We start from the raw sequence: 27,557 nt of genomic DNA, 5'->3' as shown, positions 1-27,557 counted from the left end.
AAACTATGATGGGAACTTCATAAGTCCTGAGTAGTTTTAACAATTATCCTGCAAGCTCTGTCCAAAAATTTATCTTTGCTTTCCCAATGACACAGTATGGTTGCAGGATCAGCAGTAAAAGGTGTCATTCTGCTTCACTTCATAGCTAACCTGATGGCTATTTGTATCGTTGGTACATAAATTCTCAGTAAGAAGAGCACTATTTTGCTGTGTTTGCTGGCAACAGATTGTAATGCATCAACTTGGTTTGGTTTTTTTTTTTCCTCTTTTTTGCTTTAAATAGATCTACTTTTAAAGACAACTTTTAATTTTAATTTTTAAAGACAGCAGTCTTAATGCTCTGAGATTTCCTCCATTCTTTACTTGCATACTTTTGATGCGATGCAAAGGAAGTGCTGCAGTTCTCTGCCCTGATCATACATCTACAGGGTTTTGAATCAAGGTTTTCAGCACAGATATGTGAGATTATGATCTGTAATTTTATTTTAATATCCCTTAACATTTGCTAGAAATGCTTCTATGACAAACAGTGAAGTGACACTTGTTAGCGTTCCCATATGGAACAATCAGGAAATGGTGTAAATAGAGCTGAAGCAGTTTCAATCTGCAAAGCTGAATGAGGACCTTTTTTCCTAACATATATATTCACATCTAGCTGGAGCTGCAGCATTAACTGCAACACGTTGACAGTCACTTCATTAGCTGTGCTTTGAAGTGAAAGCTCATCAGAAGATGGATATCTGAGAGTCTGCCTGGAAGGAGAGCAGTTGGGTCTGAATTCGGAGTGCTGCAGTTGCTATTTGTTAGTTCAAAAGAACTATGCAGGGCTGAATTATGGAACAGCTGTCAGCATCATTGCTCCCCCTAGCAAAAGAGCTGAGCATTCAGCATGCCAGAAAGAAACTCAGCAAAACAAAACACCGCAAGCAAACTGAGAGAATCCTCAAAGCAAACCAAGCTGGAGATTAACCTCCACTTTAAGTGCCATTATACACTGTGCCTGTTCTTAAAGCCTCAAGCTGATTGGGTTACCCAGATCTCTCAAGGCAGAGAATTATTGTCTGCCAAGGTAATCCAGCAAAGCAACTTGAGACTTCCATAGGTAAGGATTCAACCTCAAGCAAGCAGGTTTTATTTATTTACTTTTTAAATCCTAAAGACCACATTTGGTTTTGTATTGCAGAAGTTTACCCTCAGAAAAATTGCAAAAATAATTGGTCTCGGGGTGATTCCAGAATCAAAAAAGCTCACATTAAGCATAAAAAAGCATAAAAAAGCATAAAAAAGCATAAAAAAGCATAAAAAAGCATAAAAAAGCATAAAAAAGCATAAAAAAGCATAAGCTTTCTGCAAAGCTTGATGCCAGGTTTCATCTACTAATATAGCTCAGTTTATTTGGTACAATGATTCAAGTAATTCTTAGTGGTTTTGGTAGCAAGTAAACAGCTTTATTTTTATGTAGGTAAAATTAGATCCAGCATTATGAGCAGAAAAGTGAAAGGATTTTGGCAGGAAGCGTGCAGCCCTGAGGTGCTCGAAAGGCCAGAACTTCTGTGAGAACTGTTGACAAGTTAAAAAGCCACACGGTAGTTATGTAGGTCTAATTTAACTACAGTATGCAGCACAGGGATCTTATGGTGATCACTAAGGACAGAACCTACATCAACCAGAGCCCCAAAGATCTGTACCTGCACCAGTTGGAACTGATCTTCCTAAGTAAGGTTTTGAAATCTTACTGAGGTGCTACCAGATTTTTGAGTTCACCAATCCCTCCCACACAGACCCTATTTCCCTGCTTTTCTACAAGAAAAAATTCCTGTCTATGTTCTTTCTTTCTTGAATACAAAGGGCTTTGTTACTTCAATTATGAAAATACTGAGTTCAGACAAGATTTATTACTCAGCTTTACTCTGTAACTGCATACAAACATTGAGCAGGACGACTCCTCATTTCACCCTGATGTTCAGCAATACATCCTGCTCCCCAGCCTAGCTTTCAGCTAAGCCAGACTACTCAGCTACAGAGGAGGTTTCCGTAGCAATAGCGGCTACATAAAAATGTTCCCTTCCCTCCCTCCTATATAGATTTCCTGTCATTCTACTTATCCAACTCAGCCAGTTCCCCTGGAAATAAGGTCCTCAATAACAAATGTTTCAAGCTTGTTTACTCTGTACATATCTAAACGTTTATTTATTTATTTATTTATTGCAAATAACACCCAAACCATTTCCAGTTTCTCTGCCCGCAGGAAAATACAGCTGCAGGGCTAGCTGCTCAGTCTGCATCTGTGTATTTGGAAGCATTTCATTTCTGGGACTGGAACTTGAACAGAAGCCCAGGAAAGCAGTTATCCCACATCCAACATTTCAGTGAAGTTTAACCCAGCTCTTCTCTTAAAGAAGGAAAGCAGCAGCTTTCAACTGGTAAAGCACTAAGGATCACAGAAACAGAGTCAGTCCTAACTTAAGTCAAAATGGCAATTTTACCTGGGGAAATGCATTTCTGTAAACAACTGAGCTCCATTGCCACACTTTAAGATTGATACACTCTTGTGATTTCTTTTCTACTGAATAAAAATAGACCCACCAGAACTAAATCATTAGATATTCAGAACTAAATCATTTCTCAGAAATGAGCTACATTTCTACGTCTGTATCTCTATTACTATTTATTATCTATAAGGAGATAACTTGATAAATAATATTATCTCTGAGATTTTTAACGCGTGTGTGAAACTGGTGATTGATTTTTTTTCACTAATATTATTACTTGAAAATACTACAGCCAAGGTTTTAAAGACAGTGGTTTTACAAGATTTTTCCAGAGGAGCCCAATTGCCCTTATTGGCAAGGTGTAGATGTGACTGCCCAAAGCTCGTATAAACACGAGCAGCTGTATCTATTATTTGTGTCCCTATGCACTTAGCATGCAGGATCTGCTCAGCTTTGCAGATCTGCCTGCTTTACTGTAACCACACACAGCACAGTACCTCCAGACACTGGGTAATGAGCAAACAACGGGACAGACCAGCTTTAAAACCCAGACGTACCTTTTTCCAAAAGAGTTTGCTCAGTGGCATAGGAGTGGATGATCCCTTCTCCTTCGCTGCCTCTCTGGGGGCTTCAGTGGCTGCTGCCTGCTGCTGGGCTGTGGGCTCAGGGGCCTTTGTGCTCTGCTTAGCTGTCTGCGGCTCTTGAGCAGAAGGAACATTTTTGTCTGATTTTACAGAGGTGACAGGCTGCTGTTCACTTACCTAGAAATAAACAAACACAGGAGCTGCTGGAAACGTGTGAATGATGAGCTGGCTGCAGTGTGTTTGGGCATCAGCTGGTACAGGAGGTTGGTGCACAGCAGGCTGCCCCTGCACCAGCCATGCAAAGCAGCAAGGTGCAGTTTATGAGCTGCCTTGCCCTGTCTTGAAGTGACGTTTCAAACAGAGGAAGCAAATTATGTAGCAACCCACCCTTCCTAGCAGAGAGGATTAATTGATAAAAAAAAAAAACTTAAACACTCTTTGAAGCTGAGAATGACAGTGAGAATAATTATCCTTAGACTACATTATTCATACATGGATAACTGGAATCATCCTACTCACTTTGGTGTTAGTTGTCTGTTGGGTCTCCTTCACAGCCTGGAGGGAAACAAAAGAAAGACAAGTCTGACAACATCAGTTACACAGCCCAGGAATTGTCTGTTACAATATCTCATATTTTTAGTGAATGTTTGTGGAAGTCCTGGCTCCTGCATCCATAGAAACTGATCCCTGACAGAGGCAAGGCTGCCCAGAGGAACTGCCTGTGCCTGTCCCACCTACAGCAACTCCCCAGCCTTGTGCTAAATCATTTCATGTTAATCCTGCTGTGCTTGCAGTCCTCAAGTTGTTTTTTTTTTTTATTTTTTTTCTTGAAATAAATGTATGTTTACATACACATTTCCAATCTCTTCAGGTAGGACATAATACAGGGGTTTAAGACATTAGATTTTCATAGCTGGCTCTGTCTGTGCCACTTTCCATGCACACATGGAAACTGGAAGCAGCTCTGTGTGCTGGTCACAGGCCCAGGAGCATCAGCCTTCCAGAAGTAGGCTTTGCCCTCTGGGATACAGAACAGAAGATTTCTGTGTAGAAGAGGGTGTAGAAAGCCACAATCTCAGATAATTGTCAGCCCAGCAGCCAGGTTTTACAGCCTGCTGCACTGCCTGCAGACCCCTTGAGAGAGCTGGTGAGAGTTGTTTTGCAGGAGCCAATACCTTGTTTTTTGGTTAGCTATAACAAGTAAGAGCCAGAGCAAACGATAAAAAGGAACGTCAACGCCATGAGCTGATATCAGTACTAACACTGAAAATAAGTGATTAACTCTCTTCTTCTCAGTTAGAATACTGTAAGTTAGTTGCTACAAAACTGGCACGTAACTCAGGTATGCATGGAAGGGAACAGAGGTCTGGACAGCTGTGAAACACCAGTCAAACTCAGTCTGAAGTTGAATGGTCAAATCCCAGTGCATCAGGCTTGTTACAGATTTATATTAGGATGCTCATGCATTGCTTTGAAATTAGTACATGTTCATATAAACACAGGACACTGAGAAACAAGGTTTTTCTTAACCCAGTAGTCAGTCTTCTCTTAGCTAGGAGAGGTAAGTGCAGTTTTGAAGACATGCAGAGACAGAACCTCCAGAGGAACCAGTGAAGTGCCTAGAATTAAACATGAATATCTACACTCCTAAAGTGATCATTTCAAATAAACCAGTGTGTTACCTATTCATCTGGTTAGCACATTTGGCATTTCTAGGATACTAAACCTTAAAGCTAAAGGTGATAATTTCAGGGCTTTCCTGTCACAGCATTCAGATTTGAATTTCTACTTTCAATCAGCCTTACAAGTAAACATAGCACCATTTTAGTTCATCTTGTTTATTCTTAATACATTATGAATACTACCCTGGTTTTTTCTGTATTTCTGTGTATGGAAATAAAATTATGTAAATAAAATAGTGAAGCCACGAGACAAGTTTTTTTTTTTTTAATCTTAAAATACTAGAGGGTCTGTTTCTCTTCAAGATAATTGCTCTCATTCCAGACCCATATATTAAAAAAAAAAAAACAAAACATATCAAAGCCTAAAGCAAAAAGGAGCCATTTCTCCTAACAACTCATCTCAAGACTGAGATACTTTAAGAGGTTTAGTGCCTTATAAAAAGAAAACTGTTTGCAGCTTTTCTTTTTTTTTTTTTTTACCTAGAGGAAGCCCTAATTAATGATGGATAAATAATTCATATTTTAAATGTATTAAATAAAAATTAATCAGTGTCATGTATACAATAACATCTTAATTGTTTAAGTAGTTGGCAAGAACTGTAGTCTTAATGCATTGGCAAGATTCCTTCAATGACAAGTGGATGATGGTTTTAATCCCAACAATGGGAAGACAGTGGAAAGAACTTAATTGTTTCAAAAATATTGAAGAACTCCCTTGCCTTGTGCTCAGATATAACCCTCGAATAAAGAGCCCCTTACTCACCCCAGATTCCCTGTGGGTGTTTTGAATGAGCATTAAGTATTAATTACTTTCCTCCCCCAGCCCAAGGGTCTGTGCTTCTGCATTCCTGGGGCTAAACAGCTACAGCCCCCCGCTCCCCTGCCACACAGCAGCATGGCATGTTAACCTCTTCTGAGAAAAGCAGAAATGCCTTTCACTGAGGATGATGAAAAATGAAAAGTTTCAGTTTTTATTTTAAAACTACTGAAAACCACCATTTGCATGAGAAGTGTGCTTTTCCCACTACTTTAGTTATTTTAAGTTACCCTTGAAAAATCCAAGTTTTTCCCATCCAAACTAAACTTTAATAATAATTAGTTATCAAATTTTATGTTTTGAAAGAAAAGTAACATTTTTAAAAGGAAATTTCTCATTTCTTCTATCCTATCTGTTGGACATCCCAGTTCATCAGGTCAAAATTTTAGCCACCGATCTGTGCATATCAATACCAACCTTAAGCATTAGTTGGACTGAGCTCTTAAATCCACCCTACAATCCAGACATGGATGTGTCTGCATGCTCCATTGCTTGTCAGTACCTTTTATTTTCTAAGAGGCCAGTGACATTAGCAAGCATTAGTAAGCATGACCTGGGCAGCCCATGGCACAGCAGCTTCCAGGAATGGTTTCAGAATCCTGACTCCACACAGATGGTACAACAGGTGAAACATTGCACACCAAGATTGTTTCAGCAACATGTGGCACAGAAAAGCTCACAGTGTTGGCTTTCAGAGCACTGCAAAGCGCAGCTGGTCAGACCCAGTTCAGTTAGAAATTTAATGATTGCATTCTGGGGCAGGAACCATCTGTTACTGCTCAGGGTTCTGCTCATCCCCGGGTTTCATACAGACCTTATGCCTAAAGAGTTTGCTAAACGTGCTGTGTCCTAGCTTGGGACTCTCTGCCTTCTTTTTCTTGGCTCCTTTGGTTGGGGATTCTGCAGTCTTCGGAGCAGGCTGTCCACCACGGCCTTGTTCTGCTTTCGATCCCTTTTGTGCAACATCATTGAAGTTCAGCACTTGTTACAGAACTTGCACAGTTTGTTTCATGAAAAAGATCCAAACATTCATATACTTTGTATTCAAAGCAAACATTTCCTTTCTACTCTGGAAAGATTCCACCCCCCCTCCCCTCCCCAAGTCATTTCTCAGTTCAACAGAACTTTCACAAGTTGTGAATGAAATACAAATATGCAGAAATCCACTTGGTTCCAAATAGAATCAGTTCACTCAAGTGTTAAAGGTAAACTTGTGCATTATCCTAAATTCTTAAGCAGCCAATGGAATTTGGGGTCATAAGTTTAAACAGAATAAATATATGAATATTTGAGAATATACTAAACAGTTTTCTACAGACTTAACTACAGACTTAATGTGCATAATGAAGTATTTCTGGAACGTGCAATATCCATATTCATGAGATACCACATGAAATATTACAAGTTCACATTAATGTCCATAATATCAGAGAGATAAGAATATCAAAAATGATATAATATTACAAGTGTTGAATCAAAAAGCATTGGTTTTCTTGCACTCCCTTCTGAGTGTCTTCAAAGGGCACTTTTTTTGCAAGTCACTGCCTTCTGAGGTTAGAAACAGGATCTCTAAAGATGTGAGCAGCTCACTGCAAAATCCATTCCAAAGAGCTATAAAAACATTGATATTTGTATTTTTATTTCCCTCTCCATTACTTTCATGTATTTCGACAAGGAAAAAAGGGGGAAAACCCAAAAGCATTGCTTAAATGAGCTGCAACATACAAACAAGTCAGCACAAGTGAGCTGTGCAGCACATGCCCACGGTGTGTGACTAACCACAAACAGGGCAGCATTCTTCCCACCACAGGGTTTCAGCATCAAGTCTTGAAGCACTGAGATGCATTTGTTATTACTAGAAAGGAACACATAATATTTTAATCTGATACTTGCTAGTATCCTGAATATCATTCTTGTTTCCCATAACATGTTCCTCATACAATTTGTTTCCTGATTTTTAGTTAATATTGAACAGTCCAATATTTAATTAAAAAATTTAATTAAAAAATTAATTAATTCATCACATTTTGGTTAGAAATAAGTACTCTCCTGAGAGCTTTGAAACAAGCTGACCAAAAATTTTAGGAACTACAGAAACAAGTGACTGAACTCCAAAGAAATAAATCAGTCTGTAGAACCTACACCATAAAGCATCAAGCACTGTGGCTGACAGCAACTAACAGGACAGGAGAAAAGGTATAAAATACACAGTGCAACACTTGTGAGCAAGTTGAGTTGAAACCTTCGTTTCAGGATTGTTTCATTCAGTGCAATTACAGGTTTCTCCCATGTGTGTCCTGTCAGCACCTATTGGGGAAGACTCTAAGAGATGTTCTGGAGCCAAATGAATGCCTTTTGGTTAGTATAAACTTACAAAGGATCAATTCACCCCTATGACTCAGTTGAGCATTGTTTACTCTGTAGGCTAAACTCTGTTTACACGGATGGAGTGACAGCCATGAAGGGTGTGCCCGTGCTGCTGAAAGCACACATCTTCAGGCAGCCAATTAAAGCCAGGGGCGTCCCTGATAAAAGCATATTGCTACATAGCCACTATTGAGCATGAAGCCAAAATCAGTGGTGCTGCACACCTCTACATGTCACCAGGAGGGATTGTGCTGCCGTGCTTTGCTGTGGTGTTTCTCCAAATTATCAGGAAAAAGAAAAATCAGAAAACCTGTCTTTTCAGCAGTGAGAAAACATTGGCGAGTCACTTGGAATGTACCAGCCCATGGGTGATAAAACCCAGATCCTTCCTACAAAGCAGATGCATTAGCAACAACACAACTGGGACTCAAATGCACAGTGGTCTCAGTGCCACCCAAACAATGCAAAACAACAAAAAGCAAGGAAACCAACCAACACCAAAGACCTCTGGTGCTTGGGAAAGGCTCAACTTGGAAATGCAAAGACAGAAGTATTTTCAGAGGTAAAAGTGACCATTATCATTATGCACATCAACTGCTGTAAAAAATGTAAAAATTTGATAGCTGACACACTACACATTTTAATGCATTTTTCTTGGATATAGTGAAAGTGTCATTCTTTAGATCAAAAATGAAAATAAAATTCTTTGTAAAAAGCAACTCGCATTCACCACAGTATATAAAACCTCTGCATATCCTGCTAGTCATCTGAATTTGTTTACCTTCACAGGTGTGATAGCAAACCAAACCCCAACTGCATATTTGTTTCTAAATTACAGCACGCCTCCACCAGTCACCTGTTGCAGGAGCACATGATAATGTATGGAAACCACACCGAGCAGCTGGAGCTCTCAAAACTGTTGAAAGAGCCACAGTCTCACACTGAAAGGACAAATTTGCACTGCCTTTTCTGAATATCTTAGCATCAACCTTGATTAACAGCTCCCAGAACTGAGCTAAAAAAAAAAAGCGTACTCAAAATGTTCTGGAAAAAAAGCTTCATTGTAGTACAATACTATAGAAACTGAATTGGACAAAAGGGTCAAAAATGGGATAGAAAAAGATGCTGATGCCAGAAGTAATTTGTTACCTGATAGGTGAGTGGAAATAACATTTCTAGGGATTTATTCTTGGTGTTAGATTTTTTTCATAGGCATTGCAAGGAAAAAAAAAAGTTGTTCTAGTCAAAACAATGTAGGCACATTTAATCTGGGTGTTCCCAGCTCTTGGGACAGCCCGTGATGTGCCTGTAGGCTTCTGAAACACTAAGAAAGGAGAAGGCAGCTTAATGCAGATTGTCTCACAATTCAGCTTCTGTTGAAACTGTTATAAGCTTTGGCATGAACTTAACAATGGGAAAGAAGGGGGAAGGAGAAATCCTTCAACACCTACATTTTTTCCATTTTAAAATATTATATTTTCAACTCTAAATTTTTTACAGCCCTCGCAGTTTTCATAAATTCGGTAAACACATTGACTCAATTTGAGATTTTCACTATGTAATAACAAAGAAAGGCCATAATAGTGAAGTCTTTCTGAACTCATACATAAAGGACCCTTACTGCTCATATGCTGGAAACAAGTCTCCTCCTGCCAGTGGAATCAAAGAAAAAAATGGTTTATTAAGGGGAACACAAGAGGCCATGTCTGCCCACTGCAAGAGGAGCAGTTCTTGGGTAGCATTGTGTATCTGTTTCTAAACAATATGGAGTTGATCTCCCAGCTGGAACATTAAAAACATTTGCAGGCAGCTTGCAGTATTGCATTAGAACAGTGTTAGGTCCACCCCACTGAGGTCTGAGTTCGGGAAACAAACAGATCCTCATTGCTGCACCTAGGTGGAAGAATCCTCAATGGCTCTGGGAAGTACATCTCTCTCTCTCCGCAAGTCCCAGTCCTGCCCATAGCAGCTCCCTCACCTTCCTAAGGTCTGTGCTGTGAGGAACAGCCCACTAGCTCCAGCTGTAGTGTGGGCCAAACAAGTGCTTCAGTCCGAAGAGCCCCACAGAGGAAATGCTGGGATCTCCTTTCTTGTTTCCTGCTTCCCCTTCCCGATTTCAATGGGAAGCTGCCTCCTCCACTTGAAGATGTGGTCCTGCAATAGTTGTGAGGCCCCCAGGCACAGCAGCTCTGTTGCTGGATGAGGGCAGACACACGTCCTTGGTGCAGCACTGCAGTTGTGCAGAGAGATGGCAAAGATGCACATGTGCCTTATGGCGTGTGAAGAGCCTTGTGCTTTACCCAGCTCTATGAGAAAAATGGGCTTCTGGGGCTCAGGAAGATTCCACTGCAAGGACCTTGCAAGGGCAAGTCACTGACAAACAAAAATGTTGTCAGGACACGTGTCTTACAGAAGAGACTACAGATCTGGTCTTGACTGCAGTGTATGAGATAGAGTTGCACTTTATTCATGCTCATCTTCCTTTTCAACTTATTCAGAGGGAATAACAGTTTAAATTATTTCTGCAAGTGATAATATCAGTTGGGGAGGAAGCAACACAATGAAGAAATACTTGCATTAAAACCCACACATTTACCAGTGAAAAACGAGGATCTGCCTACCTTGTCTTCAGGTTCACTTCTGGCTTCAGCTTTGCCTGGGGAGACCTTAAATACATTTGAGAAAAAAAAAAATTGTATCTAAATCTTTCAAAAGCTTTGAAGAATCATCTATTTGGTTCTAGTAAGTTGATTTCCTGAATACAAAGGTGAAAGGCACAGACTTTTCTCCCCACATAAGGGAAAACTTCTAAAACAAGTATTTCTGAAGAGTAACCTAAAGGCTGTAGCAAAGATGAAAGGTATATGGAGCAAAAATTATATTGGTTGTATAAAATTCAATAGCACCATAAAAGTGAAAACTATTAGAAAGTTTTAAAATCAATACTTCAATACACAGACAGTACTTAAGGCAGCCAAATGCCTCCAGGTCTGCAGGTATCTGTGCAGCAGGGAATGATCTCAGAGCAGGTCAGCATCATTAACTCACAACTGCACTGTGCCTGCATCTCTCTGTACCTCTCATACCATTCTCTAAAGCATCTGTTTGGCTTCATTATTCCTCAGTGCACATGACAGTCAGTACATTGCATTAAGCTGATTGTGGCCACACAGGATTTTTACAAGAAATCAATTTGAACTCCCAGATGAAGAGGAAAAGCAGTGCTTACCAGAGTTTTAAGGAAACTCATGACGGAGTTGTTGTCCACTGCAGCAGCTGCCTGGGAGTTGTCTTGCTTTACCTCTGCCTTTTCAGGCTGCCCAGCAGGGAGACCACTGACACCTGCTGAGTCCTGCTGGAGGTCCCTCTGGTTGCAGTCATCTATCTCCTAAAAAAATGGGGACAGAGTTCCCTCAGTCTCAGCCTGCTTACTTTGCAGAGGAATGCAAAAGTAACATTTGTGACTTGCATTATGTTCCTCAGAGTCACAACCTTAATTCCAACCATATTTCTCCAGCCTACGTCTTCTGAACAATTGAGCATTTGTACAGCTCTTTCCCCTCTTTCCTAATATATTCAGCGTTTGCTGTTGATTGGAGGAGCATTGTTCCGAGCTACCAAGTATAACAGAAGTAAAGTTGCACACAGCATCCCAAACAAAACTGCTTTTCTCTTTCCAAGGCCGAACTTGTGAATAGAAACAAATACTGAGATTTCAGCCTTTGATGGCTCAGTGTCTGACTGTACCATATGAAGACTTCTTCCAACACCCTGTTATTCTGCAACTCCAGAAATAAATTGTCTTGCAAATACAAACATGGTATAGATTAAAAAGAAAAAAAACAACTCAAAGTAATGCTTTTGAGCCAGGTTGAGCTGTCTCCTCTCCTTCTGGAATCACATTTACCAGAACCCAAAAATAGTATTCCAGTGCTCAAGCACTCACAAGTGTGTAATATTCCTAAAAATCACCTTGTTCCTATTCAGACACTGAGACAAATGTCTTTTAGATCAGTTTTGGAGAGCTTAGAGCCCCTTTACACTGAACTGTTATGCCATTCTGCACACTTTTGCTTTCAATCTGCACATGTAATGGCAACACAAACCTTTCACAGGGGAGATCATAAGAGAAGTCCTCATGTCCTATTCAACATCTCTTTAAAGACCACTACACTAATAGCATCTAGTTATTAATATCAACTCTTAGGAATAATATTCTTTCCTTTTGTTCATTTGTACATCATAAATGTAAGAGTGGATCAGTCATTGTTAGAGAAGTAATTGTGCTCAGCATGATGGCGACCTGGACTTCACTAAATGGAGCATCCCGGCCATGCTGTATTTCTCCAGAAGCTACATCCCCAGATGTAAGCTGGAAAGTAAGAGAAAGTAGTACACATCTTGTCAGTCAGGAGGCACAACTAGAGGAGCAGTTGTTAGGACACTAGATACACAGATGAATCCAGAAATAAAATTAAGACAAGAAATAGAAGAGCGTGTCCAGGTGTCTCTAGTGCACAGCATCTTTGAAATACCGTATCTCAAAGACCGGCTATAGTTCTAAGTAACACCAACATTTAATTTTTTTGTTTTCCTAAACTTCATTTGATTTTGACCAGAAAAAAATATTAAAGAATATTAAGTTTACTCAAGAACCTTTTCCCTATACCAAGGGATTTAAAAGCAGTATTTTTATAGGACTCTTGAAGAGTCTACTTTTTTGTACATCTTCTAGAGGAGGAGAATAAACATCTATAAATGAGTGAAGACTTCAGGAGGTTAACCTGGCATTAGAAAAAAATGAACATAGAGTGACCAATCTTGATGCAGCTTTTAAGGAGCTAAACAGACAGCTTTACATACAAGAACAGAATTCTATAATTCTCCACCCACCATGTTCCAAATTTACCCATGAAGAAACACAGCACAGTAGCTCAGAAGTTTAACAGGCTATTTAGGAGTTACTTTCAAGGTCCTAACACAACACTTTGTCCAACTGCCAGCGAGAGGCCCAAGTAGTTCCAAGAACAATATGTCCCATGCAGAATGCATGCAGACATGCCAGCTCTGGCAGCCCTTCCTCCAGGGATGCCATCTAAAAAAACTGCTGGTTTTATGAAAAATGCTGGCTCTATTTCAGATATTTAAGGGGCAACAAAAGCATGAGGCAAGAAACCCAAGTTCTCAGAGTAGGTCACCATTTAGGTGGAACATATATCACTAAATATATCACTAAATAAGATTTCATTAACAAAGCGTTTGATGCTATTAAAAAACCATTTTTACACATACTTAAACCCAAGCTCTTCCTGCTTAGGCTGTGCATCATTTAGGAAGAAGAAAACTACTGAACATCATGGCAAACAGGTATTATGAGCAGCAACTACTATCTGAACCTATTGCAAAAATGACAGTCGCCACCACTGGCAGTACTAGCAGTGTCTCCCTGCTAATTCTAAACTGCCCAGCAAATGTAAAAGCTATTGCAGATCATGAAGAGCTGGAGGCACACTGCTTCAATCCAGGATTGGCATGCAGAGCACAAAGAGGCCACCAAGCAACCCACGGCACAGAGCTCCCAGGCCAGGAGTCCCAAGCCAGACTGCCACTAGATACCCTGATTAACTCAAAGCTGGCCTTGCACAGATGCAGTGATCCTTCTTGCCTTCATGGGAACGCTGCTGGAGGAAGGAGTACAGAGTCGGGCCTTCAGCATATAAATCAAAGAGAGAAAGCATGGAGTCCTACAATAATGCATTTTAAGAGCCATTGTCAAATGACCACAGAAGGCTCTGCAGCAGCTCACTGTGTAAAGCATTGTGCAGGGCCCTGAAGGCAAACACTAATGAAAGAAAACTCAGAGTAACAGAAGAAAGTCACCATTAGAAGTTAACAGATCCTGTGCAAATGTTCAATTCATTTCTTTGGAGATCCAAGTTTGGGGGTAATAAACACCTTAAGTACTTACACTGTCGTTTAGGTTCAGTCATTAGAAAAGCATATCAAAGGAATGTATTCCTGCCAGCACTTTTGTTTGTATGAATCACAGCTCAGTGAAACATTACAGGCATATAATTTATCTTTTCTTTGGCTTACATAGTAAATGCTTCATGAATTCATGAATTCTGTCCTTGTTTTAATTATGCTGTCTTCTGAATGTAGTTTTGTAGACCACAAAAATAAAGAGTGTTTCACCAAACACAGAATGTTTGTGCAGCTCTTAAGCTACAACTGTGGAATCTCTCTTACTTACCAGCAATGCTGCTTGTTATGTGCTGGCACTCAACTCAGGGAAAGTGTTCTTTTTCTTTTACAAATACTACAAGCCATCATCCAACAAGAAATTAAAGAAACCATGAGCAGCAATATCTGGATTTTTAGTATGGTTATTTGGTAACAGTTTAGAGTTAAGAAAGTAAGAGTAATTAGTTTAGATTTGGTCGTTCCTCCATCCTACACGAGAATGAGCAACTTTAGAGGAAACAGAAAGCAACTGAACTGCAAGGCAGAGCCTCAGCTTTTGTTTTCGGAATGCAGTTAAAGTCCAGCAAATACCAGGAGTGTTCAGCTGCTACTTTTCTCCCAGGAAATGCCCTTATCAACTGTTTCCCTGTCCCCCTTCCCTTGTATATTTGAGGATTGAAAGACAAAAATTGTCATCAGAAGATTCAAGGATAAGGTTAAAATTGTCACTCTCCCTTATGAGAGAGACTCCCTCTCCCTCCTCCAGATGAGCACAGATGAGCAGTGCTTCTAATTCATCTGAACTAGCAAAAAAGCTTTAGAATTCTTGTCCTGTCCCCATCCCTTGATGGATGCTCATCAGAAATGCCTGATTTGTCTTTCCCAATCACCAGCAACTCAGACTTCCAATTAAAGCTACTTCAGCTTATTTCATTAGAAAACATCTCATACCATGGTACTTCCACAGAAAGAACCGTGACCTTTTGCATTCTGTTTACTGTCTCAGCAAAACAGGAAATAATTTGTCATTACAAATCAGACAATTGTTTGTAAAAAATAACTATTCCAGCAAACAGCAAATCTTATGCTGTGTGTATTAGTCAATATCTGCAGGAGTTTACAACACTGAAAAACTTTGTTGTAATAGCTACAAATAGAAGCAACAGCAACACAGAGAGATGATTCATTCTGCTCCATGTCTGTCTCCCCAGTGAATGACTGGATACACTGCTAAGGCTGAGACTGCAGATGCCTTACAGTAACATGCATAGATGAGATACTGGTGGTGGGTTACACTTCTGAAACAACAATTAAAAGTGTCACTTAAGTTTTATGCACTAATCTTTAAAGATATTTCAATTTTTACATTTACACAAGTAATGAGATCATCTCTATTTTATATTTCCTCAAACGTGAAGTAGAAGAATAGAAGCTGAAGAGATGTTTTTGGATAACGTATATGGTCAGTTCCAGCAGTGAGCATCCTCTGAGCCATGTTCAATGTTATTTTACACAGTTTCAGTGCAGCAGTGTTATTTGAGAGCCCAAAGTAATCAGATAAAAACCATCACCATTAAAGTGACACTTAGAGATTCCACTGAGGGGAGGACATGCAGCCAGTGCCTCCCTCCTATTTCCAGCCCTGCACAGGACTTGCACTAGATCCCCAGTACTATAGACTGGCATCATTCCAGTGACACTAAGAGCTATGCCACTTACACTCAATCCAAAGACTGAATGTTTTCAGCAGTTAGCTGCTGAAAAATCAATCCTACAGTGTTTTTACTGGTTTCAGACTTACCAGGAAGTGTAAAAATCTCATCATCCTGTCCTTGAAAAATAGGCTTTATTTCAGATATGCACTGGGGCTGAAGTGAAGCTTTACTGTAGGCAGTGAACAATACCAGTGATAAGCCTGAGAACTGAGATGTTACACTCATTCTGGTAACAAAGGACAGTAACAAATGAATGACTTCTGACCATTTATCTTCTACTGCTATCTGTCCTTTGGTTTCAGACAAAAGGATAGCATTTGGGTTACAAAACAGATACTGCTAAAAGTAACAACACTATTCCTTGATGCGCACACTAAACCCAGATCTGTTTTCAGCTCCTCTGTCTGGCAAGCTCTCCATGACAAGCTATCTTATATTGCATTCTGCCCTCCTGCAAAATCAGTCCTAAGGACTGGATTTTTTGGACTAGAATTTGCAATGATCAATAGTACAAAAGCTTTTACTACATCTTATTCCTTAATGGAGCTTGCATGGGATGCAATATGCAGACGCTGCTCAAGAAGAGCAACCATTCCATAAGAATTTCTTTGAACTATCTGGTGTCAAACTCCAGAAGCACAAGTAACAAATTTACTTTCAGGTATTTTGGCCTTCACTTGTAGACGGCCACTCTTCACCATCCAGACTTACCTATGCACAGATCAGAGCTGCTGCTGCCCTGCCATGGGCTCCCCTCCCAGAGATTACCTCCAGTAATTTTAAGACCGCCAACTTACTCACTGAGTAATCACTGCAACAGGTTGTCCCGTGCTGTTATTTTTAGTTGTCTTTAAATGTGGCACGGAAAGCCCTGTCCCAGCACTTACCTTCTCAGTCAGGATGCTGTTGGAAGCACTCTGCAGTCCAGCTGCCTCTTGTGCAGTGCTGTGCCCGCCAGGAGCACCCAAAGGCTGCCCACCCTCCTGGGCACCCGGCTGCGCTTGGCTCTTCTCCTTCCCCTTCTCCAGTTTGAAGATCTTGTCAAAAAAGTTGACTTGTTTTGGCTTCAGCACGGCCGCATCCTCTCCCTCAGGTGTCGCTGGCACTGTGGGGCTGCTGAGTTGAGGTTTGGCTGCTGGCAGGGCCTGGTCAGGCTCTTTATGGGCGCTGGGCTGAGGCGCAGCTGCCGCAGGGGAGGCCGCGCTGTCACTCGGTGCTTTGTTCACGCCGTGTGCCTCCGAGCTGACATCAAGCTTCGCCAATCCAACTGATGAATCCGATGCTGGGTCTTCAGTACGCCCTGGTACAGACCATGAAAACGCAAAGACAGAGCGGAGCTTTGCAGATGGCAGAGCCCTGCTGGCAGCGCTCCCAGCAGCCTCCCTGCCCACCACGGCAGCACTCTGCTCCTTTGTCTCTGGGGAAGAAGCAGCTGCATTATCCCGTGCAACACTTTCCTTCACAGCCACTGCAAAAAAGTACGAAACAGTAATTATCCCACACAGCAGAGAGGTTGTAAGGGTTGTACAATTAAGCACGGTGACCACCCTCCTTAATAAAGTAGTTTGAGATTGGAGCCCCAGTAAGGACCACACAACACAGCTTGTTTAAAGCCCCTGTTGTTTTCTTGCACTGAGCACAAGCTGCAGCTTATCTGTGGGACCAACTCATCTGATTTTCCATCCTGTTGTCTCACACTGATGTCAGTGCAAATTCTATATGTTCTGCATAGCCCCTGCTCAGCTGCCAGTGCTGGGTTGCAGCTGAGCTTTTGGGGTACTCACCCTAGCAGGCATGTTACAAGAAACAAATCAGCCCCGATGCCTTCAGCATTCTAATCAAGTGGTCTGGGTGAATTCACTTCATCTGAGTATAGGCTACTTTCCAATTGAACTTAAAGAAGTGTTATGCATAAGTATTGCTAAAACTTGAGACAAAGTTCCATATTATATTACACTTTTCTCTATCGGAGCTGGACAGAAATAAAGATCAGAAACAGGATTGATTTGTTTCCTGGCTTGCCAAATTCCCAACAGCCTGTGCAGTCACAGCCTATTTCACTCAGTTTTCCAACACTGTTGTCTCCCTGTTCACTCTCCAACGAGCCATTTCTACTTAGAATCCTCTACTTTTTGTAGACTAGTTTAAACTTAATTTGAGCAGTTATAAATCACATCTGAGCTGGACGTTGTATCCTTCTGTTTTGATCTCTTTTCACTCATGAGGATAAGGCTATCACCTTTCTTTCCTCTGCCAAAAATTCTTACGAAATTCTCCCTTGGGTACATATAGCCATTACACTTCAGATTAAGAAAACAACTTTTGTCTTATCAATCATGAAATATGCCCCTATTACATAGGTGCTTCATTAATATACATGAGCTAAAAATCCCAAGTACTTTATGAGCAATGAGGAAGGATCTTGTGTTGTACAAGACAAAAGCAATAAGAGAAAAATGCCTCTTACGTCTGTTTTGTGGATAGAAGACTGAATCAGATGCTTATGTAGTGTGAAACCCCAGAAAACAAGGAGTCTTGTAAGGAGATAAGCCAGCCTTACGTCTTCAGCTTCTCTCCTTTGCTTTGGCTGGGATAGATATCTATTTTTGCTGTCAATCACTAACACAGACTTCAGGTGTAAATTTAGCTCTACTTAATTTTAGCTGGGCAAAATTGTCAGTCTCAACCTAACTTGCTAAAATTCAATTTAAAGATTGCTGTTTTCAGAGTAAAGTTGAAATTATGTCTGGTAATTATTATAATCTTTAGGCAATACTGCATTGTGTTGTAACATAAATGAAACTCCAATAGCCAATAAAGCTTGCCTAAAATGCCTGTCTCCCACAGTATATATTTCCAATGTCATTTCATTTTAAAAATGCCTTTTCAAGATAAGGAAAAATGAACATTTTTAGACCGCAAAAACCCAACCTACTGGTTAGCTTTTCACACTACAGTTACACCAGCTTTCCAAGAGAGATGGGCCAGTGTGCTGGCATGTCATCATTTGCACATTGAGCAAATTTACTGAAATGCTCTCCAGCTGCAAAGGCAACAGCTGTCAAAGCACAGACTGCCACTGCAAGGCCCGCATCTCAGCAGCCACCAGGAGGGCATAGAATCTGCTTCCAACATTTTACATCTGACATTTGCTTTCTTTTTTTTTTTGTGCGTGTGCAAACATGCAGAGGGGCCCAGAGTTCCTCCATACAACATATTGTGCCCAGTAAGCAGATGTTTGTTTCTTTGTGCCCTCTAATAGAGAAAGTTTCTTGCCCTGAATTGTTACTATTCAAGCAAGAAAATGACTCACACTGGCAAGATTTCTTTGCCAGTAATATTCTTCTACAATATTCCACCAAAATCAATTTCAACATACTGACATGCAAAGAAAAGGTGCAAATAATTCAGCTCCCATATCTGTTGAGGAATCAGTTACAGTTTCCCAAACCTCCTGTAGTGCTATGTGAGACAAGGAACTGAAGATATAACTACTAATTATAGCTGGAAACTTGGGAAGAAAGCAAAAAGGAAACTCATCTCCAGCTGAAGTAGAAAAAATATGCACTGAAAAATAATTGAAATAAATGCCAAACTTCTGTTTCATGTGATAGATAAAAAAAGCACAGTTTTTAGTATAAAAATAGAATATAAGATCATCTGCAACAAAAGTAGCTCATGAACCTATCAAGCGACTTTTATCTCTAATTGTAATTGCAGGAATGAAAGACCTGGAAAGCACCGTTGGCATGTGCTCTGCAGCACATCTTTTGTGTCAAAACAGTCCCAAGTACTTCAGAGAAAGTCTGCTCAGACACCAGCCAAAGCAGATCCTCCCACCAGAGAGAGGGTATTAACATGGTGGGTGAACAGAAGGATTTGATGCGTGCCATATTCACAGCAAACTGCAAAGGAGAAAGTTTTTGAAATCGTATTGTTTGGGTGGAAATGTTGCCACTTTGACAACAACATTTTCCAACCTCTTGACACATTTCATTTCAGCCTTTTTTTGTTCCAACAAAGGTTTTCATTTTTAGCCAAAGTCTGTTATTGCCTGGAAATGTACAGCAATGACTAAAAGCATTTCTGCCCAGCACCTCCAGACTGCTTTCCTCACTATAACCTAATTTTCTCTGAATCTTGGTTTGCTCTTTATGTCCTTAGCGGCAGATTAAGCCACATTCTGGATGAACATCTATTTTTAATACTCAGGTTGTACAGTTACATCCTCCAGATTCCTTCTTAAAACACAATCCTTCTCCTTAGCCTTTCTTTGCTATCTTTCAGCAGCTACATTCACTCTCGTAGCTAATACTGTCAGGGAACATCTTCAGCAAGATCCTGTGATGTCTCGTGTTTGCAATTTCTTGCTTCCTGCCCTTTATCCTGCTGAGTCTTCCACAGTGCACCTCATTTATAGTTATTGGATGAGGAACGACGTGAATCGCCAAGGTCCTCAGCACAGACATGTCCTGCTCTCAGCTGCTGGTGTGTGGTGAACATGCCATAAAACAAGTGCTAGGAGAAAATGGTTCTGTATTTTTTTGGGGAGGCAAGAGCTCATCTGATCAGGGCATTAAAAAAATATGATCTTACTATCCCTGGCTATTTGAATAAAAGCCAGTTACAAAGAGTTATTTTGTTTAGCAATGTTGTTATAGAACTGCAGCGTTATTCTCTTCCTTGGAAGTCAGACACTCACAAAGACAACAGGCATGTGTACTCTGTGTGGTTCAAAACCCAGGGATAAACTGCTGCTAGCTCTGTTCCCTTCCCCTTTCTTGTTGTTAACCAAGCACTTTTATCACTTGAGGTTCAGAAAGGCCAGCAGCAGACATTAGAAGTCATTATCCTTTTGCCACAAAGGAAGATGTCAAGAAGATGTAAGGGAGCCACTGTATTTAAATGGCATTACAGGAGGAAAAGGTGGATGATAGCACAGTGCAATGCCTGCAGCCCAGAGAATCGGGGAAGCAGGAAAGACAAGCAGTGGAAAGAATCCCTAAGCCCACACATCTGTCAGCCTGTTTGAGCAGAAGCAGTGAAATCACTAACCTGCTCAGCCAGATGTGAAGCAGATGGTGATGGGGCTCTCCAAAATAGCATTACTTCCCCTAGTCATATTACGTTAACTTTCACAACTCCATTTTTTCATTATATTAGCAGATATAGATTTCATACACTCATTTATCAACTCTATCATTTAATGCACAGCACATGGTCATATCTCTGGCAATCTAACAAGATGAAGACCACAGACATATCTGTTACCGCAGCCCACTTGCTTCACCTGCCTTTTGCTGCATGAAATAAATAACTGCACTATTTTTTGCCCTTTTTTCCCCAATATTAACAGATTTTCTTGATTAAATTATGAAATCTGGCATGATTTCAGTGGTATCTAAGTAGTTAATGATTCAACTATTCCTTAAACGCTAATAAAATTACAGAGTAATATCAACAAAGCCTAGTCCAATTTTCCAGCTTGCTACTTAAACTTGTTTAGTAATTACATTAATTAAGGAAACCATTTAAGTAAAATAATAACATATGCTTAATTTCACATGTTAAAATTAAAACACACACTTACTTCTTAAGTCTTTACCTGGCTTTTATTTACTGCCCAGAACTCTGCTGGTTTACACTAGCAGGAACACACAATGACAGGCTTGTAGCTTTTAGTGGGCAGCCATCTCAACTGACTTCTTTTAGCTAGGTGGCATTAGGAAATTTAGCAGGGAATGGGGCATTCTGATAGTAATCAGTACCATCTGCTTATTTCCATACCAAACTTGATTTTTCTTTCTACATTTAGATTTTTCAACTGGATGTAACAGGCTGAGAGGTTTTTCTTGACAATGAAAAATAGAATAATATTTTCTTTCCTTACTGAGATTGGAGAGAATTGTTGGCTTTCATTATATTCTGAGAATAGAAAGAAATCTAACGCAAGGAAAATAGTGGTAAAATTAACTTGGCTGGATCTGCAGAGACATGAACCGAAGCAATGCTGCGATAGTGAGTGCTGCTTAATATGGCTCCAGAGCCAATGAGAGGTAGTAGGAGAAATTAATGAGGTGCTGAAGTGTAAGGGGGGAGAGAGAGACACATCTCTGGGGCTGAGAGCAATTGCCCATGAATATGTGGAGCCAACATTTCAAAATTGCTCGCAGCCCAATTTTTAGCACATAGACCATGTATTTCACAGCTGATATTCAGAAAGGATGCGAACAAGGAGAGCAGGGCTGAGCTGTTGACAGGCACCTTTTCTTGGAGCTCAGGATCCAGCCTGCCTGCAGTAGCATCATACACCAGCCTGGTTGCTGCCCTGCTATGCACATCATGAAATAGGTGAGAAATGGAACGCTCTTACTGAGGCAGCAGCTTACCCACATCCCTCCAAAGGTATGTGATACCTCTCTTCCTTTTTCTGTTCTTTACTTCATACAGGAGAACATTGCACAAGAGCCAAGCCATGCTGGATACCATTCTACTTCCAAACTAACACTCATAATTTACATATAAGGGTATATCAATCACCATCAAACCGTGCTTGCCTTGTTCATGCTGTACAGACTCAGAAATAAGAACTAAAATATGAGATCATCACTTAACCTGAGACCATACATCAACACTTATTGTTGCTCCAGCATTAAATTCTCTCTTTCATAGCAAAAAGAGATTTAATACTCCCCAGTGCGTACCTCCACCATTCATTGCAGGAGAATGATCCTGGGCAAATACAGCAGATCCATTTTTGACAGTTGTAGGAGATTCAGGTAGAGCCTGAAATACCAAACAAAATGGTTCTTAGGATTAGATACACCATGAAATTTGAAACATAATGACTGCAGTAAGTTACAGCCAAGGAAAGTGAGTGCAGGCAGTTCTTAATTACCTGATAGCTTATTACTGGACATGGGCAGTCTCCTTCAACTTCCCCTGGGGCACTCCCTGTGTTCCCCATAGTTCCTATGAAGTGGAGAGGAAGGAAAAGCACAATTCTTCTTTCTCATTTATATCAGTTTACCAAGCAATTCAAATTGAGAGACAACCAATGTCAATAGACTTTGATAGGCTGTTTAAATTCCTGATAAGCTCCACCTGTTTTCCCAAAAACACCTGCCCTAGTCATCAGCCTGCATCAGCCAGACGTGTTCCAGCCTGGTTACTCATAGGGGCTCACAGCTACTTACTGGAAATGCCATGGATTACATTCTTCTTTCTTGAAGAAAACTGGAGGCAGTCACACTTACATTGTTTGTTAGGATTCATTAGATAGGGAAGAATTAGAGTTAATAGCAAAATAAGGTGAAAGAGACCAAATTATATGAAAGAATTACAGCAGCAGCTTCGTAGAGGGTTACATTTTTGTTGTTGCTTTTTAAATAACAAGAGATAAAAAAAAGTAGATGCTCATGGCTATGAAATGTGGGGCAGCTCCAGGTGGCTTTGCTACTCAGCTGCAGCTCGTAGATGGGCTGAGGGGCGTTCCCTGGGCTAGCTGCAGCAAGGCAAGGACATGAACCAGCCCCCATGGTGTTCACTTTTAGTCCTGGATGTGTTTTTAGAGCTTTTTGCATCTTGTGTTGATACAGCTGTGTTGCTGCTGCCCATATTTGGCAGGTTTAAGACCACTTCTTGTGTCCATACATGTTGGAGTCAAAGCTCTGACTGCAATTCAAGCCATAAACTTAGCTTGTTAATTACCATTAGCTCATTAGATAATTAAAAATTTCAATCTGAAATACATTTATGTACCCTCTGAATTCTTTGGGACCAGATGCATCCCCTGCAATGTGGCTGGAGGTTGAACGTAAAGGAAGGTTCCTATTGACTTTGGCTTAGGATACACATTAGGCTTCACAAGTGAACAATAAGGAGTGACCTTTCTGAGCCACTCCTTGATGGAGGAAGGTCTCCAAAGAGAGGAAGGCTGAGGACTGCAGCCTGTCCTAGCACCAGGCATAATGCTGGATTCCTGGCGTGAGCACCATGAGTGCCAAGTGTCCAGTATTGCTTTGGTGAATGTCTGCATGAGTCAGGGAAGTTGTAGTGGCATGGTGGAACAGCTCCTTCCTTTGTGCTTTCATTAAGCAGCCCTTGGCTATTGGAGAAAAGGAGGAAAAGCGTTGTTCCTTACAAATTGAATCTCAGAATCAGGAGGGAGCTCTCATTTCAGCCTATACCTCCAGTGTCTGCTTCCAGTTATTGTTTCAGATGGTGGGCTCTTGCTAACCGCAGTCCATGTACAGAGAAATTCAGGTCTGGTTTCTATTTTATGCTGCATCATATTGACACGAAATACAAACTGGGCCTCTCTTCAGGCCTGTTTTTTGTTCTCTGAGTGCCCAGTGCTCAGCTGGACACAGAATGACCCCCACCAAAAGATGCCGAAACATGAACTGCAGCTACGTACAGATGGGAATCACCACACTGATAGCAGCTGTAGCACTGAGCCTTGATTTCAGATGCAGACTTATTTTATGTGGGTTTTATCTTCTCAGCTGATATTTCCACTATAAATCAGAACTTCTGATTTATTGTGGAAAACAGCCAACTTCTCCCCCTGGATGTACAATGGCCTCTTGTCCTTGCTACGTAGTTCTGTTTCTTAGCAACATTGAATATTATTCTATTGGAAGAGAAGAAAACAAGATTCAAATCCTACTGCTTACTCTCAGTGGTAAATTTAGTATCTTGTTGAATCTGGAGGATTTACTTTTGTTTTCCATTCCCAAGGCCTCCTGGTTTATGCCAGAGACAACTTAAGCAGTGGATGGAATATTTGCAGGCTGCGTGCTTCCATTTTTGCATGCACTGTAAAATCAGTACACATCTGAGAGAAATAAAATCCTATTTTTTTTCTTATTTATTTCTACAGTGATTTGTAGCTTGATTCTCAATTGCTCCAGTTTCCTGCTGATGCAGATCTATTTGCATCAAATAAGTTATCTTTAACTGATACAGAACAGAGATCACAGGCTCTGATCTCTGGTGTATTTTTTCCTGGGAGAAAAATTACCCATCTTCTGCAATCAAGTATATAATACTGATTGAAATAAAACACATACAGTGATTATGTGGGCTTTTTAAACGTTACCCCTCGCAAGAAGCCAGAAAAGACTCATAGGCTACTTTTGCTAAAAGACTGGGACTACCTTGCTGTTAACACACTGTAACAGTTACTTGCATGTAGCTGCCCTGGAATACATCCCAGAAGACAGAGCTCCATCATGCATGCATACACATGCATGTATATAATACCTTTTCAGACTTCTACCTCCTTGCAACAGCAGTTGATTATTGCATTGGGATTTAAATGGTGTAAGCAGTATTATGACTGCCTTTTTAGCATGCTCTGGGGCGAAGTGGCAACAGAAGAATGATGGCAACTCTGTGGCCGTTCCTCACAGTACTGAACTCATATCTGGTCCAGACTCTCCAGTAAAATCAGGAAGATTTTCGTGTATGTATGTTTCAGCCTCATTTTAAAGAAGAAAAATAAAAATGAAAGATCACTGCCACCTATAGACAAAACTGAGAATCGGCAGAGGGGATATCGTACAAAATGGTATCAAACGGGCAGAGATTCAAGAAGCCAATTGGGCAACGTTACAGCAGTTCACTTCTGGCATTGCACCGAGGAGTTGCTGCTGCAGAGTCTATGACTATTTATATTATATTACTAATCATGGCTATTCATGAGTGGTACAGGACCCATCGGTGCTGCTGGAAGATGCTCATGAAAGCAGGAAAGGATCCTGATGCCATGTTTCCAAAATGTGAATAAACCCTCAAAACTTGAGAGGAAATGGAGTCAGAACGTTCTCATCCTTAGGGTTCTTTTCTAGATACGGATTTTGTGATTAACTTCCAAAGATATTATTTACCCTCACGGGGGTGGGGGGCTCACAGCCCTGCTGGAATGTAACCCGACTGGTTTGGAAGGAACACTGCCAGTCTGCAGCTCAGACACAGCTCAGAAACCCTTCCTTGCCCAGATAATGTTTCACTGCTTCTATTGTAGTAAAGAAAAGAATCCAAATGTCAAATTGTACTTTAAAGATTATTTTTATGTTACACGAACTGTAGTATGCCTCAAGCATGAATTCCACACTAGGTAAAATTTGCTTTTTTCTCTCATTCTCAAAAGCCTTTGTTTTGCTCTCGACAGCGCAGTAAGCATTTTGAAAACTAAGAAAATTACAGCAAAATCTGTGGTCTGCTGGGCACTCTGGTTAAAACCAGGTGCTGACATTCATAATATATTGACCAACCGACAGCGCTACAATCACCTGTGTCACAGTGTTTGTTAATATAGAAAGTACAGGCAGATTCAACTGATTCCTCCCTAAAACTTGTCATATGTTTTACTTAAATGTCAGAAGAGAACAAAGATCAACTTCAACCAGTTCACTTCGTATATCACTTCGTAATAGATATGTCTACTCCGTAAGCATTGGAACAAGACCTAAAAAACCTTGCATAATTTCCAGAGGCAGATATGGACCCAACATCCACCAATCCACACAAAGAGCATCTATGAGGTGTCCTCAGGGTGAGGGCTGGATCCTATACTCTCCAGTACCTCTCTATAGCCTGTCTCTTGGGAACAGGTGAATATGGGGCTGTGTCCAGGCAGAGAAGCATTGCTCCTGCTGTGATGCACATGGAGCCAGGCAAGCAGAGGGTTTAGTCTGTCTCCTTACCTTTCTTCTATGCAGATCTGAATTGCTCCCTGGTAGGAAAAGATAACTCAGACATGTGCTGGCTATGATGAAACCAGGCAACAAATAAATCTAAGGATCATCAGTGACCACGGAGGAGAAGTGAACAGACAATGGACAGCAAAATGACAGAAGGAAGGATTGAGTTGACTCACCCAGAGCAAACAAGAAACACCCAAGAACAAATCAAGCTGCAGCCAGGCAGCTGGCCGTGCATTCAGGACATGCAAAATTACAGTCCTTGAGGCTCTCCAGGCAGTTTTTAATACAATCCCTTCAGCCACTTTGCATTGTAGTCAAATGGGAAAAGCAAAATTGTTCAAACATTCACACCCCAGTTTCAGGGTGGGAACAGCTCAACAATGGCACAGAGGTGAACAATCCCAACCCGGATGGTAGAAACACTCTATCAGAAAGCAGATCCTTTCATTCTTCTGTCTTTTTTTGCAGAAAATACGAATGCACAGAAAGGGAAAATTCATACTAAATATGTTAATGCCCAAAAATAATAAGCTGAGGACTTGTTGGAGCTCCCAGACCCCCTTAGCACAAAGCACATGCGGTATCCAAGCGTGGAACAGAAGTGGCAGCAGAGGAAGACCAAAAGCAAAGCCAAGAAGAGCACAGATGAGAGCAGAAGCAGCACGAGTTACCTCAGGGAAGGCACTCAGCACTCAGGGACCAGCGCTGCTTGGGGCGAGGAGCTGCTCGTGTCCACGGCTCTGCCCTGCTCTGCCCCAGCCCTGGCACTGTGCACACAGTGGTGCAAACACACAGAGGGAGGGGTACTCCTTCTTCCCAGCCCTTTGCGAAGGGTGTTCTGTTCTCCCTGGCCACCCAAACCTGTACAAAGTTTATGGCTTTGTGGACAGCCATTGCCTGTTGGTGCTGGAAATTGTGGCTTTGGGATGGACGCATGAAAACCCCTTCTAAACATGGGTGTTTCTCACAGTGAGGAATAAAAAAGTGGATTTAATGGCATGGCTCTTTGCTGTACTTAAAGTGGATCTTCATATCCCTCCATAGTATGCAAACTGACCAATCAACTATCTCTTAAACCTACTGTCACAATGTGCTCATCCCTCATGCGAGTCACTGAGCCCACACTGGGGTGTGTGAAGCAGGAACAGACTTTTTCTTCTGTGCATTCATACCTCCTCATAAAATAAAACCTGGTTGCGTGAGCTGGGGGTTCCCAGAGACTGC

General features: G+C 41.0%; 1 protein-coding gene across 5 annotated transcripts in view; it reads right to left on the bottom strand.

The window, feature by feature from the left end:
* Positions 1-27,161, bottom strand: part of BCAS1 (brain enriched myelin associated protein 1) — a 42,486-nt gene extending 15,325 nt beyond the window's left edge. The window contains exons 1-9 of one of the 5 annotated variants that reach the window (XM_085241460.1): positions 27,005-27,161; positions 22,520-22,593; positions 22,326-22,407; positions 16,509-17,089; positions 11,172-11,330; positions 10,564-10,608; positions 6,390-6,527; positions 3,596-3,631; positions 3,050-3,253 (exon numbers count right to left, since the gene is read on the bottom strand). In XM_085241460.1, the coding sequence (XP_085097586.1) occupies positions 3,050-3,253; positions 3,596-3,631; positions 6,390-6,527; positions 10,564-10,608; positions 11,172-11,330; positions 16,509-17,089; positions 22,326-22,407; positions 22,520-22,588 (1,314 nt within the window). In that variant the 5' untranslated portion in view covers positions 22,589-22,593; positions 27,005-27,161. Of the gene's footprint in view, positions 1-3,049; positions 3,254-3,595; positions 3,632-6,389; positions 6,528-10,563; positions 10,609-11,171; positions 11,331-16,508; positions 17,090-22,325; positions 22,408-22,519; positions 22,594-26,333; positions 26,470-26,506; positions 26,637-27,004 lie in introns of those variants that run through there. The other 4 variants (XM_085241462.1, XM_085241461.1, XM_085241463.1 and 1 more) reach the window with 4 other exon arrangements.
* Between the last annotated feature and the right edge of the window lie 396 nt (positions 27,162-27,557).

This window comes from Meleagris gallopavo, chromosome 22, assembly GCF_905368555.1.
Source record: "Meleagris gallopavo chromosome 22, MGAL_WU_HG_1.1, whole genome shotgun sequence".
Taxonomy (NCBI): Eukaryota; Metazoa; Chordata; class Aves; order Galliformes; family Phasianidae; genus Meleagris; species Meleagris gallopavo.
This window is presented reverse-complemented; position numbering and strand designations above follow the sequence as displayed.